This window comes from Chiloscyllium punctatum, chromosome 30 (genome assembly GCF_047496795.1).
Source record: "Chiloscyllium punctatum isolate Juve2018m chromosome 30, sChiPun1.3, whole genome shotgun sequence".
NCBI lineage: Eukaryota > Metazoa > Chordata > Chondrichthyes > Orectolobiformes > Hemiscylliidae > Chiloscyllium > Chiloscyllium punctatum.
Window position 1 is genome coordinate 51,425,267 of NC_092768.1, and position 15,451 is coordinate 51,440,717.

General features: G+C 43.1%; 1 protein-coding gene and 1 pseudogene across 5 annotated transcripts in view; one reads left to right on the plus strand and one right to left on the minus strand.

Annotated features, from left to right (window-relative positions):
- Positions 1-15,451, plus strand: part of LOC140455513 (uncharacterized) — an 81,162-nt gene that overhangs the window by 22,484 nt on the left and 43,227 nt on the right. For 2 of the 5 annotated variants that reach the window (XR_011952895.1, XM_072550456.1), the window contains one exon: positions 51-1,292. The exons of 2 other annotated variants lie outside the window; for them this stretch is intronic. Coding sequence is in view for 1 of the 3 variants with exons in the window: in XM_072550456.1 (XP_072406557.1) it covers positions 51-90 (40 nt within the window). In the remaining 2 variants the exon portion in view is untranslated. Of the gene's footprint in view, positions 1-50; positions 1,293-15,451 lie in introns of those variants that run through there. One more of the 5 variants, XR_011952896.1, reaches the window with a different exon arrangement.
- LOC140455512 (cytochrome P450 2K1-like) overlaps positions 11,993-15,451 on the minus strand; it is a 45,119-nt pseudogene continuing 41,660 nt past the window's right edge.

The following is a 15,451-nucleotide window of genomic DNA, read 5'->3' on the forward strand; positions in this document are numbered from 1 at the left end:
GAATGATGTTCTGATAAAATAACGCCCCTTTAGGCTTTGTCCTCTCAAAGCTGCACAGGTCCAGAAGAAAGTGGATGTGATACCCAATGAAGACATCATTGAACTTGAGTCAGTGTGAGTGGAGTTCACTGATCGTGTTAGGTCCCAAACCTGACAGGACTCAGTGATTTTGTGTGGACTATTGGAAAGTTAATGCCGTAACTAAATTGGACTCCGATGTAATACCAAGGTTGGAGGACTGTATAGAGAAAGTTGGTCAAGCCACTTACATCAGAAAGTTGGATTTACTGCGTGGTTATTGGCAGGGACCTTGATCAAAGAAAGTGAAAGACATTTCTGCATTATAACCCCAAATGGGCTATATCCATTCAAAGTGATGCCCTTTGGAGTGAAGAATGCACCAGCCTCTTTCCAAAGACTCGAACAAAGCTATGGCCAGAATAACAAATTGCACAGTTTATCTGGATGATGTAGTGATCTTTAGCAAGTCATGGAAAGAGGGCAGAGCTCTTCCAATGATTACAAGAAGCAAAACTGGTAATAAACTTAAAGAAAACAGAGTTTGTGAAGGCAGAGGTGATGTTCTTGGGACATAACATCAGACATGGAAGGTTGACACCAAAGAATGTGAAGACGGAGGCCATTGAGGAATTTCTATGACCATCCTCGAAGAAAGAGGTATTTCGATTTTTGGGACTGAATGGATTCTACTGTTTCATTTGAAGTTTCTCCAAACTTCAGCAGCATGGTGGCACAGCTAACAGATTTACTAAAGAAGAACATGAAATTTCAATGGACAGAACAATGCCAGGAGGCATTTGAGAAGTTAACAGCCGCATTAAGCACAGCACCAGTTTTTGAACCTAAATTTTTGAAATCCTTCAAAGTTGGAGCTGTATTGATGCAAGAAGATGTTAATTGAATTGAACAGCCAATAGGTTACTTTTCGGAATGATCTCAATATCCACCACAGAAAATACTCCACCATTGAAAAAGAACTATTGAGTTTAGTACTGGCCATATAACATTTTAATGTTTATGTGATAAACAACATGTTGGAGACAGTGGGTACATGGACCACAATCTCACATTTTTAAAAAGATTTAAAGACAAAAATATGAGACTTTCATTAGAGTCATATGTTACAAATTTTAAAGTTACAAATTGTACATGTTGCGGGTAGTAAAAATGTGATAGCAGATGCGTTATCGTGGATTTAAAGAAAAAGATGTAGATCAGATTTAACTGATTCCAATGTTATCTATGTTTGCTGAAATAAAATGAAAGATATAATTGAGGTTAATGACATATGCATCTCATTTTAATGGTAAGAATTAGAAAAAAAAGTGAAGCCATCTTTTCATTATGATGGTTCACTTTTTTCCTAAAGGGGGAAGTGCTACAAAGTCAAAAACATGTATGTTCATTTTAAAATAGAGTGTTTTCTGAATTTTGAAGTAAACTTGAAGTCCAGGCTCAGCCGCCCGAACGGCTGGGAGATGAGCTGTTCCAAAATAGATACACATCACAAATGGCTGTTAAATGGGCAGTTGAGTTTTGGTTGCTGTTTGACAACAATTCGAATTTAACTAATCAGTTTAAGTTGTGTCCAGGATACTAAAACCCAATGGAATTTGAATGTTATTCTTTTGACACCCAGAAACCAATCAAACTGTAAGAATTTAATGTGTCACAGGGGGTGCGTATAAAAAGATGTGGGCATTTGGAAAATTGGTTCGAGAGCAACTGCCGTTGATCAGGGAGCAACTGCTGTAAAGTTAGAGAGCTAACTGCCCGTCTAACATCTTGCTGTCAAAGAAATTAGCAAGAAAACCTTTCTATCAAAGGTACCGTTTCATGTAAAACATAATCGCGTATTAAAAGAAAAAGAAAGATGACCCAGGAAGTTCAGCAGGTGGAAGACAGAAGACAGAGATAGTGTGGCTTTGAGAGTAAGTTAGTGTAATGTTTAAGAAGTGTGTTATTGGAACAGTTTCTTTATAGACTTGGGGTCAGATAGTAAGTAGTGAAGAAAAGGAGGGCTCACGTTTGCAAATAGTTATTGTTTAGTGTTCACTGTTAGAGTTAAGAAAATAAATTGTTATTTTTCTTTAAATAGTGGAATTGAGGAGTTCACTGTCATTCATATTTTAACAGATTACTGGGCGAGTCAAGCTTTTCTGGGGTTTGGTTTAATTAAGAAGGGGTTTAACCTCCACATTGTAACGGTTATCTATGCCCCTAGGATTTTCTAAGCCTCTATAACATCACCTTTCAGCCTTCTATGCTCTACAGAAATAGGTTTTAGACTATCCAGCGTCTCCTTTCAATTTAAACCATCCAGTCTCAGTAATATCCTTTTGAAGGTTTTTGGCATCTTTTCCAGTTTAATAACATCCTTCCCATGGCATGACTATCAGACTTATATGCAGTCCTCCAAATGTGGCTTTACCAATATCTTGTACAGTTGTAACATGACAGCCCAACTCCTGCACTAAGTTCACTGACTGATGGCTACAACGTGTTAAATGCCTTCTTCACCACCCTGTATTCTTGTGACACCACTTTTGAGGAACAAAGTGGACTGAGTCTTGCTCATGGAGACGATACTCAGTCTGCTTGTTGCAGAGAGGCTGAGCTGGCCTGGGGAGCGTTCAATGCAGAATTTTAGAGAGGGTACGGAAGAAATTTACAACACTTCTGGGATTGAGGTATTGCAGTTACACGGAGAGATTTGTTTATGAAAGTCATGGAATAAGAACTTTGCTGGGCTCTGAGATTATGGTGGAATACAATGCTGCTACTCCTGCTGATGGCTCACTGCTCCTCAAAGACACCTAGCTCTGGAACCTGTCCTCAGTCTAGTTCCCTAGTAATGATTAAAATAGTTTCCATTTACTGACAGTTTAAAAGAGTATCAGAGAATCAATGAATCTCTACAGTGTAGAAGCAGGCTGTTCATCTTGTCGAGTTCATAGTGACCCTCCGAACAGTGGCCCATGCAGACCCCTTCACTATCCTTATAACTCTGCATTTTCCAGAGCTAATCCACTGAACTTGTGCAACCTTGGATGCTATGAACAATGTAGCAAGGCCAATCCAGAAAATCTGCACGTCTTTGGACTGTGGAAGGAAACTGGAGCACCCAGAGGAAACCAACTCAGACACAGGCAGAGTGTGCAAACTCCACATATACCTAAGGTAGAATCAAAAACAGGTCCCTAATGATGTTGGGAGCGGTGCTAATCACTGAGCCATCATTCCGAGTAGATGAAGCTTTAGTCTGTTTCTTGCCCTACACTATAACCTGTCCTGGGAGTGTTGATAGAGCTTTAATTTCTCTTTAAAAATGTAGAAGGAGCTTTATCCTGTATCTAAGTCGATAGTGTCCTTGTGCAGGAAGTACTGATGGGACACTTTAGAGAGAAACTTAATTTCAGTACAAAAGAGAACAGTGGGTTTTACTGTCAGTTTAAAAGAGTTGAGTGAATTTTATTCCATGTCTAACCTTGTGCTGTCTCAGACCTGGAACTGTTTTGGAGTACTGCGTATAATTCTGGTTGCCCTTCTATACGAAAGGGTGTAAACTTGAAAGGGTGTAAAAAGATTTCAAAATAATGTACCAAAATTGGAAGGTTTGAGTTATAAGGAGAGGCTAGGTTGGTTGGAACATTTTTTCTCTAGAGTGTAGGAAGCTGAGGGGTGACATTATAGTTTTACAAAATCATGGGAGGTTATAAGTTAAATTGCCAAGTTGTTTTCCCGAGGATAGGGAATCCAAAACTAGAGGCAGAGCTTTAAGATGAGAGAGGAAAGATTTAAAAGGTACCTGAGGGGCAATTTATTCACACAGAATGTGGTGTGTATATGGAACGAGCTGTCAGACAAAGTGGTGGAGGCTGGTACAATAGTAACATTCAAAAGCCATCATGACATGGATAGGAAAGGTTTAAGAGGGATATGGGCCAAATGCAGATAAATGTGATTAGTTCTTTTCAGGAAAACTTGTCAGTAATGGATGACTTGGGCCAGACAGTCTGTTTCCATCTATAAGACCCTAACTCAAGAGTTCCTTCGACACTACCCCCATCAAACAGCATGGGGTGAGATACAGAGGAAAGCTGACTCAACGGTTTTAAACAATTAGTAATTTAACAAAAAGGAAAGTTACAAAACAGAAGTTCTTGGAAAAGCTCAGCAGGTCTAGCAGAATCTGTGAAAATAAAGTTAATATTTCGTGTCCGGTGACCTTTCCTCAGAACTGGTGGTAGCTGGAAAATGTCAGTTTATATGCAGAAGATAGGTGGGAGAGGGGTTAAGAAGTAAACAATAGGTAGGGATACAGCCCAAAGAGAGACAACAGTTGGTTAGACAAAGAAGTCAATAACAATCTGGCTGGGAGAGTGAATAGTTGTTAATGGAGACTGTTAGTGGCTAACAATGTGTAGTGTGTCATGGCAGACTGTGCAATAACAAGGCCTAGTGTGTGTGGTAGGGGGCTAGGACATGGGAGAGTTCAAATCTAAAATTATTGAACTTGATACTGAATCTGGAGGGCTGCAGGGTCCCCAAGCAGAAAATGAGGTGTTGGTCTTCCAGCTTGGCCTGAACTTTGCTGGAGCACTGCAGCAAGCCTGAGACAGTGATCTCGGCCAGGGAACAGGGTGGGGTGTTAAAGTGGCAGGCAACTGAAAGTTCAGGGTCTTTTTTTTTTGTGTGGGCAGAAAGTAGATATTCTATGCAATGGTCTCCCAGTCTGTGTTTCATTTCCCCAATGCTGAGGTGACCACATTGTGAGCAGTGAATGCAGGAGACTTGATTGTGAGAGTGTAAGTAAAGTTCTGTTTGGGCTGTTGGATACTGAGGAAGGAGGAGGGAAATGAACAGGTGTTACACCGTCGGTGTTTGCAAGGGAACTGCCTGCACTCCGTGTGCTGAGATCCAAACCAGACTTTGTTATGAAGTCTGCCGATAAAGGTGATGCTGTTGTACTCTGGTGTACTGATCCCTACATTCCAAACGCTGAGCACCAGCTCTCAGATACCCCTTCCTAGCTTCCCTTCTATCATGACCTCACCAAGGCACAGGAGACCATGTATCAACTACAGTCACTGACCTAATTTCATCTGTTGATCTCCCCCCACCATCCCACCATTGCCTAAAGCTGATCATCCCCCAGCCCCGCCCAACTCGTTTCTATCTCCTTCTGAAAACCCACAAACAGGACAGCCACAGTAGACCGTTGTTCTGCCTGCTCCTGCCCCACAGAACTCATCTCTTCTGACCTTGACTCAATCTTTCCTTCTCGGTCCAGTCCCTGTCATGTACATTCGTGTTTCCTCTGATGCTTTATGCCAGTTTTGGAATTTCCAGTTTGCACGCTCCGACTGCCTTCTCTTTACCATGGACATGCAATCCTTTTACCAAGATGGTCTCAGGGCCCTCTGCTTCTTCCTGGAGCAAAGACCTCAACCATCCCCACCCACCACCACTGTCGTCCACTTGATCGAGCTCACCCTCACCCTAAACACCTACTCTTTTAACTCCTCTCATGTGGCCATGTGTATTCGCAGGGCTCCCAGTTATGCCTGTCTCTTTGTGGGGTATATGAAACATTCCTTGTTCCAGTCCTATTCTGCTCCCGCCCCACCCCTCCGATAACTCTTTCTCCAAGATATTGATGAAACCATCGATGTGACTTCCCTATCTCATCTGGAGTTGGGAAGGTTCATTGTCCTCACTTCCAATTTCCACCCACTCTCACTTTCATCTGGTTTATCTCTGACTCCTTCCTTCCCTTCCTTGACAGCTATTTCCATTTCTGGGGATAAACTTGTCACCATTATCCAGTATAAACACACTGAGTCCCATAGCTACCTAGACATCCCTGCACCATGTTTCTTGTGAAGACTCCATTCCATTCATCCAGTTCCTCTGTCTCCAATACATACGTTCTGATGAGGCCAATTGAAACAAGGGAGCCTTTGAAATACCCACCTTTTTCCTCAACCGAGGATTCCTCAGTACCATAGTTGACAAGGACCTCAACCGGGTCCAACACATCTCTTCCACTTTCGACCTCACCTCCTCTCTTACCTCCCACAACAATGATAGGGTTTCCCTTGTCCTTACTTACCATCCCATCAGCATCCACATCCAGAAGATCATCAGCCACCATTTCCATCAGATCCAGCGAGATGCCACCATCAGACATATATTCCCCTACTGTCTGCCTTCCGCAAGGATCGTTGCCTCTGGGACACCTTGGTCCTCTCTTCCTTCACTTCCAACACTACCCCCCCCAACCCCCAACAGCCCCAGTGCACCTTCCCTTGCAAATGCTGAATTTACCTCCTCCCTTCTTAATATCCAAGGGCCCAAACATATCTTCCAGGTGAAGCAGCACTTTACTTACACTTCTAACAATCTAGTAATGAACATTCCCTGCTCACAATGTGGTCTCCTCTATATAGGGGAAACAAAGTGCAAACTGGGAGACCGCTTCGCAGAACATCTACATTCTGCCCACAAAAAGGACCCTGAGCTTCGAGCTGCCTGCCACTTTTAGCACATGACTCTGTTCCCTAGCCAACATCTCTTGTCTCAGGATTGGTGCAATGCTCCAGTGAAGCCTAGCACACACTGGGAGAATAGCACCTCATGAATTGAATTTAATTTATTGTCATGTGCACCGAGGCAGAGAGAAAAGCTTTGTCTTGCAAGCAATACAGGCAGATTGCTTAGTTAAGTAGCATAGATAAGTAAGTAATAGGTAAACAGTGGCAAAACCAAAACACAGGTACAAGCGAATGCTAAGAGTTTGTGAGTCCTTTCAGCATTCTAACAACAGTAGGGTATCAGAGGTGCTTCAAACCTGTGAGTTTAGATAAAATATAGTTATTAGTGATTTTTAAAAGTATGCTATTAAGTTTAAAGAGTGTGGAACGATTGTAGGAACTAGGAAACTTAGATCTGCATGCAGGACCTCACAAGGAGTCGACCATATCTGGCGCCATCTTGAGCATCCCACTCATTTTCTGCTTGGGGACTCTGCAGCCCTCCCAACTCAGCATCAAGTTCAATAATTTTAAGGACTGAACTCCCCCATGTCCTTGCCACCTACCACACACACCCGACACCTTCCAATACACAGTCTACCCATTGTTAGCGACTAACAATCTCCATCAACAGCTATTCTCCCTCTCAGTCAGATCATTATCCACTCCTTTGTCTGTCTAACTGTTCTCACTCTCTACGGACTTTATCCCTACCTATCATTTACTCCTTACCCTCTCCACACACCCTAGTTTCTGAATATAAATGACATTTTCCTTGCTACCGTCAGTACTGAGGAAGGGTCACTGGATCCGAAATGTTAGCCTTGATTTCTTTTCAGACTTGCTCAGCTTTTCCAAGATAACCTGCTGTTGTTTCTGATTTACATCATTCGCAGTTCTTTCAATTTTTATAAAAGTTTCCTTTTCTCTTTCAAACTGAAAGTAAACCTAACTTCACACAATCACCATCAAATAGTCCCAGGACAGGGACAGCACAAGATTAGATACAGAGTAAACTCTATTTGTTTTAGGTCGGAGCAGCTGGCACGCGAGCAGGGACACAGTGACCAGGAGGGAAGTTGCTGCTCGCTGCTGCAGGAACGCGGGAGACTCTTCAATGCAGCTCCTACTTCCATCATAGAGCTTCAAAAAGCTAAGAGAGGTTTACAGTGGTAAGTATTGATAAGTCACCACACTGATACACCCTTTTTCATCCTAGCAGATTTAGAACAGCAGGAACTTACTTACAGTTAAATGTTACATAACTTTAGTGATAGAGGAGTAGGAAAGTTACTATCTGGTGAGGATTAATGCAGTAAATAAAGCTAGGTGTACCGCAACAACTAAAACCTTATAGAGTTCAAACCCTTGAAGTTTTTGAACAGTGGAAACTGAGATTGCACAGAACCAGGGTAGAAAATATTTAATAAAATAAGTCTAATAATTCTAGTTGATGGTGTTAATCACAAATTTACAGCAGGAGAGGCCAGCCAAGTAGAATGTGCAGCTTGTCACACGTGGGAGTCCTGGTTGCTGCTCATATAGATCTTTGGTTCGGCCACATTTGGAATACTACGTACAGTTCTGGTTGTCACATTACCAGAAGATGAGGATGCTTTGGAGAGGGTGCAGAGGAGATTCACCAGGATGTTGCCTGGTATGGAGGGCGCTAGCTATGATGAGCTAGGTATCGGGCGGCACGGTGGCTCAGTGGTTAGCACTGCTGCTTCACAGCACCAAGGACCAACCTTGGGTGACTTTCTGTGTGGAGCTTTCACATTATTGCCGTGTCTGCCTAGATTTCCTCCGGGTGCTCTAGTTTCCTCCCACAATCTAAAGGTGTGCAGGTTAGGTGAACTGGCCATGCTAAATTGCCCATAGTGTTCAGGGATATGGAGGTTAGGTGCATTAGACTGGGGTAAATGTAGGATAATAGGGTTGGGGAATGGTTCTGGGTAGGTTACTCTTTGGAGGGTTGGTGTGGACTTGTTAGGCTGAAGGGCCTGTTTCCAACCTGTAGGAATTTTATGATTCTATGAAGTAAGGTTGAGTAGATTAGGATTATTTTCATTAGAAGGATGAAAGTTGAGGGTTCACCTGATTGAGGTCTACAAAATCATGAGAGATATAGACAGGAAGGATAGCAAGAAGCTTTTTCCCAGAGTGGGAGACTCAATTACTAGAGGTTGCGAGTTCAAAGTGAGAGGGGAAAAGTTTAAGGGAGATATGCATGGAAAGTTCTTTACACAGAGGGTGGTGGGTGCCTGGAATGCATTGCCAGTGGAGGTTAGGTTAGATTAGATTACTTACAGTGTGGAAACAGACCCTTCGGCCCAACAAGTCCACACCGACCCACCGAAGCGCAACCCACCCAGACCCATTCCCCTACGTTTACCCCTTCACCTAACACTATGGGCAATTTAGCATGGCCAATTCACCTAACCTGCACATTTTTGGACTGTGGGAGGAAACCCACGCAGACATAGGGAGAATGTGCAAACTCCACACAGACAGTTGCCTGAGGCGGGAATTGAACCCGGGTCTCTGGCGCTGTGAGGCAGCAGTGGTAACCACTGAGCCACCGTGCCGCCCACAGGTGGCAGAGGTGGGCACGGTAGTGTCATTTAAGATGCATCTGGACAGATACATGAATGGGAATGGAGCAGAGGGATACAGATCCTTAGAAAATAGGTGACAGGTTTAGATAGAGGATCTGGATCGGCGCAGGCTTGGAGGGCCAAAGGACCCGTTCCTAAGCTGTAATGTTCTTTGTTCTTTGTTCAAAAATGACCATCCATGTGAACCATATTTCCCTACACTTGGCCTACATCCTTCTAAACCTTTTCTATTCATGTATTTGTCCAAATGCCTTTTAAACTTTGTGAATGTACCTGCCTCAACCACTTCTGTTGGCAACTCATTCCAAATGTGCACCACTCTGTGTAAAAAGGTTTCGTTCAGGTTCCCTTTAATTCTTTCCCCTCTAACCTTAAACTGATGCCCTCTAATCCTCCATTCTCCAATCCTTGGAAAAAGACTGAGTGCATTCACCCTATTCATGCCTCTTGTGATCTTATACACCTCTATAAGGACCCCCCTCAGCCTCCTAGCTCCAAAGAAAAATTGCTAACTTGTCCAACCGCTCCTGATAACTCAGACCACTGAATCCAGGCAACATCCTTGAAAATTTCTTCTGCACTCTTTCCCGAACAAGGTTACCAAAATTGAACAAAATACTCCAAGTGCGGCTTCACCAATGTCCTGTATAACTGCGACATAACTTCCCAACTTCTATACTCATTGTTCTGACTGATGAAGGCTAGTGTGCCAAAAGCCTTCTTCACTGACCTGTCTACCTGTGACTCCACTTTCGGAGAACTGTGAACCTTAATTCCAAGATCCCTCTGTTCCACAACACTCCTTAAGGCCCTACTATTCACCATGAAACTCCTGGCTTGATTTGACTTTCTAATATGGAAGACCTCACACTTTTATATATTAAACGCTATTTGCCATTTCTTGGCCCACTTCCCCAGCTGATCAAGGTCCTGCTGCAATTTCTGATCACCTTCCTCACTGTCCACGAAACCACCTATTTTAGTGTCATCAGCAAACTTACTAATCGTGCCTTATACATTCTCATCCAAAGCATTGAAATAGATAATAAACAATAAAGGGCCCAACACCAACACCTGACGCACTCCACCAGTCACAGATATCCAGTCTGACAAGCACTTTTCCACTATTACTCTCTGCTTCCTACCGTCAAGTCAATTTGCCACCTCGCCCTGGATTCCATGCGATCTAACCTTCTGAGCAACTTGTCACGTGAAACCTTATCAAAGGCCTTACTGAAATCTATATAGACTATGTCTATTGCCCTGCCCTTGTCAACCTTCTTGGTCACTTCATCACAGAACTCAAAATTGTGAGGCATGATCTCCCACTCACAAAGCTATACTGACTACTCTTGGCACACCCTCCTCATTCCTGAAGAAGGGCTTATGCCCGAAACGTCGATTCTCCCGCTCCTTTGATGCTGCCTGACCTGCTGCGCTTTTCCAGCAACACGTTTTACAGCTGATCTCCAGCATCTGCAGTCCTCACTTTCTCCTACTCTTAATCAAACCCTGTCTTTCCAAATGCATGTATATCTTATCTCGGAATCTTCTCAAGTAATTTACTCACCACAGATGTTACGCTTACTGGTTTATAGTTCCCAGGCTTTTCTTTGCAGCCTTTCTTGAATAATGGCACAACATTCGCTACCCTCCAATCTGCCCTAAGCCATGACTAACGATGATGTAAATATATCAGCCAGGATCCCCTCAATTGCTTCTCTAGCCTCTTGCAGTAATCTTGGATATATCAGGTCAGGATGAGGAGATTTATCCACCTTCATACATTCTAATATATCCAACACCTCCCCTACTGTGATATGGACTGACCCCAAGATATCACCACTAACTTGCTAAGTCTTCAAGTCTTTCTCCATGGTAAAGTCAGAGGAAAAATGTTCATTTTGATTTTTCAAATTACTTTTACTCCCAACTACCTGTTTGCATTTTGTTTCAAGCTTTGCCTTCAGGCATGGTTTATCTTTCTTGTTACTAACAGCTGCTCTTGAGCAATGCACTCCCACACCTGTTGTCTTTTGTTCAAACAGCTCTGACCTTTAACCCCCACTGCCCTGACCATTCCCTTTGTCCTGCCTGGCTAAGCTAGTAGTTATTACCCATCTCTAATTACCCAGATGGCAATTAAAAGAAAACCAGATTGCTGTGAATCTGGAGTTACGAAAGGATGAGTGAGCCAGATGGGTTTTCAACAATTGACAATGGTTTCATGGTCATCATTAGACTCTTAATTTGAATTAGGGTTTTTGTCTTGTGTCCTCAAGAACAGAAATACAAGAAAAGTTAACAATGTCACCTCTCATGGTGCCATCCTAGGTAGAAAGTGCCGAGATACAAATCTTAGATACAAAAAGAGGAATAAAGAAGAAAACAAGTTGATCCATCGCACAAGTTAGAAATAAGACATAGTTAAAAGGATAAACATTACAGTCAGATAAACAGATTACAGATAGCCTGCAGTTGATCAATGTAGGAGCTTCCGCATGTGGACCGACCGGTCTGGCAAGCAGCTGACTGCCTGTGCCAGAGCCCAGTCAGTCTGAATGCACAAAAGAACACACTCAAGAACAGCTTCTTCCCCGCTGTTATTAGACTTTTGAACGGACCCCTCAAATGTTCATTCTGATCTTTCTGCACCTCTGTGGCTGTAATGCTGTATTCTGCACTCTGTTCTGCTACCCTGATACACTTTGTATGGTATGATCTGTCTGTATAGCACATAAAACAACACTTTGTAGCTTGGTACAGGCGACAACAATAAATCAAACTCTAACTTTTTCTCACAGTGGATGGTGCATTTATTCAATCAGCTGCCAGAGGAAGTGGTAAATGCAGATACAGTTACAACATTTAAAAGACATTTGTACAGTTACATGGCTAGGAAAGATTTTGAAGAACATGGAACAAACACAGGAAAATGGGACTAGGTCAGTTTAGGAAACCTGATCAGCATGGACTAGTTGGATCGGAGAGCCTGTTTCTATATTGTACGACTCCAGGACTCTATTTGGAGGGTTTCGGCACTGGCCGTCAGCGAAGCACCGCGCATATCCGGTGAGGTTTTGGGGTCAGCATTAATTTGATTTGTGGTGCTAGGTCCACGGTTGTCATCCCAGCTGGAGCTCGGAAGTGAAATTTCTGCAACAGGTTGGTGAAGAACAGGAAGAGCTTGGCCTTTGCAAGTGCCTCACTGGCACAGACTCTCCTACCTGAGAAACAACAGTGGATGGTCAGTGCAACACAAACACTCTCACACGGCCAGTCATTTCATAGACTACAAATTGTTCCCCAAGTAGCTACCATCAGCCATGATCTGCAATAACAGGTACAGTGGCATTGCTGATGTCCGCATCTCATCAAAGAATTGCAGCATGCTGCTGTGGAGAGGGTCTGGGTGTCCTTGTGCATGAATTGGTTTGCGGGTGCAACAAGTAAATAAGAAGGAAAATGAAATTTTGTCCTTTACTGCTCGAGGGATTGAGTTTAAAAGCAAGGAGGTTATGTTGCAGCTGTATAGGGTGCTGATGAGGCCACACCTGGAGTACTGTATGCAGTTTTGGTCTCCTTACTTTAGAACGGATGTAGTGGCACTAGAGGATGTGCAGAGGAGGTTCACCAGGTCGATTCTAGAGTTGAGAGGGTTGGTTTATGAGGACAGACTGAGTAGACGAGGATCATATTCACTGGAATTTAGAAGAATGAGGGAGAATCTTATCGAAACATATACAATTATGAAAGGAATAAATAAGATAGAAGCAGGGAGGATTTTCCACTGGTGGGTGAAACTAGAACAAGAGGACAGAGCCTCAACTTAGGGGGTGCAGATTTAGGTCAGAATTGAAGAGGATGTCTTCACCCAAAGGGTTGTGAATCTGTGGAATTCCTTGCCCAATGAAGTAGTTGATGCCCTCTCAGAGAATGCTTTTAGAGCTAAGATAGATAAGGTTTTGAACAGTAAGGGAAATAAGGATTACAGTGAGAGGGTGAATAAGTAGAGCTGAGGCCACAAAAAGATTAGCCATGATCCTATTGAATGGAGGAGCAGGGTCTAAGGGCCAGGTGGTGTACTCCTGCTCCTTATGTTCTTATGAATTAAAATCCACTTTGACTCTCCGGATTTATGTTTTAAAATAAAGTCAATTATTTCAAATGAATTTATCAGTGCTGCCGGAACTGCATCCTCACGTCAGGAGAGGTGTTCTGGAGTCAAATGGGCTTTATTGTATCTTTATGGTAGTAACAGACTCACATTCATTAGCTCAAGAAAGCTGTCAGGGTTTTCACTGGTGTTAAAGAGGCCAAACTGCACATGACCAAATAAATTAGGAGCAGGAGTGGGACATTCGTCTCCTCAACCTGCTCCGCTATTCAGTTTGAGCCTCAGTGAACTGCTTGTAGCATCAACTGCACATTCCCACACATGCCTCTGCCTTAAACTTCAATGACCCAGCCTCCGCTGCTGATGGAGATAAAGGTGTACAAGGGAGCAGCCGTTAACAGAATGGACAGAGTTAGCGTGGAAGTTCTGAGGTGCTTGCTCAAGAGTTTTCGGTGTGCACTGAAGAATGGATCATTGAGGGCCTGGCGTCAAGGAGTGGGTAAGGCTTTGTTTTCAGAGTCAGACGGCAGAACAGAGCTGTAAGTATATAACTCACTTAACTCAGGGTGTAAGTGAAACCAAACTGATGTTCCAGGAGAGCTGTGACCTGATTAATAGGAAATCTGTTTGGGATTTGAAAAAAAAAGACACTCCAAAACGAATTAGATTAGCTATCAGGAATTAACTAACTAATAATTTAATTAATTAAATAGAGATGGCTGGGCAGGTGATGTGCTGTAGCTGTACAATGTGGGAGCTGGCTGATCCCATTGCGAACTGCAGTGTCCATGTCTGCAGCAGGTGATGTGGAATCTGAGCTTCAAACACTGCAACACATCCGGGAGGGGGAGAGTTACCTGGACCCTTTGTTTTAGTAGACACTCACACCTAGTAGATTGAGTATCACAAATTCGGTCAGTGGCCATGGACAGCGAAGTGTGATTGCAAGTGACACTGTAAAGGGATCCAGGTAGAGGAGCCTCAGCTCTTGATCTTGACCAATAGGTATGAGGTACTTGCTCCCTGCGTGATGAGGAACAGAGCTGCAGGGAGGATGCGCCAGCTTACTGTGGCTCAGGAGACCATTCAAAACGAGGGAGAGAAAAGACAAATGGTAGTTGTGGGTTTTTTTTTTAATTAGGGGGGAGAGATAGTATCCTTTGTAAGCAGGATCAAGATGGTATGTTGCCTGCCTGGTGCCAGGGTGTAGGACATATGTGACTGGCTTGAAAGGATATTGGAGCAGGAGGGGGAGGATCCAGTTGTGGTCAATGTCAGGAGAACCAACATAGGCATGACTGGGAAAGAGGACTTGTTCAGGGATTATCAGGAGCTGGGAACCAAATTAAACAGGTCCTCAAGGGTTATAATCTCTGGATTACTACCAGAGTCATGTGAAAATTGGCTTAGGAAAATTAGGGAAGTAAACATGTGGATAAAGGAGTGGTGTGGGAAAGAGGGGTTCCATTTCATGGGGCATTGACATCAGTTTTGGAACTTGAGGGATCTATACCAATGGGATAGTGTCCAACTGAACCAATCTGGAACCAGTGTTCTAGCAAAAAGAATAAATAGGGTGGTCACGAGAGATCGATGAGAAGGGAAGGGGAAAACAACGTAAAGTATGATGGTAAATAGAAAGGAAAGCAGCAGGTTAGCATGTGTGTTGCAGGGTTTGATTACACTGCAGACTATTAAAAAAGTTAAAAGGAAGGAGAACTCAGGAGATATTAATAATGGAGCTGCTAGAATTCATAAAGAGGGTATAAAAAAGTTCATAAAGGCACTTTACCTGAATGCTCGTAGCATTTGACACAAGGTTGATGAGTTAACGGCACAAATCATTGAGAACAAATATAATTTACTAGTCATTATGGAGACATGGTTGCAGAATGGTCATGACTGGGAGTTAAACATCCAGGGGTATCAGACTATTCGGAAGGACAGACAGGAGGGTGAGGGAGATGGTGCAGCTCTGATATTTAAGGATGACATCAGGGTGGTGATGAGAGATGACATAGGTTCTATGGTGAATAAGGTTGAATCCATTTGGGTGGAAATTAGAAATTCTAAGAAAGAAAAGTCACTGATAGATGTAATCTTTAGGGCACCAAATAATAACATCACATTTGAGTGGGCAATAAACAAAGAAATAATTG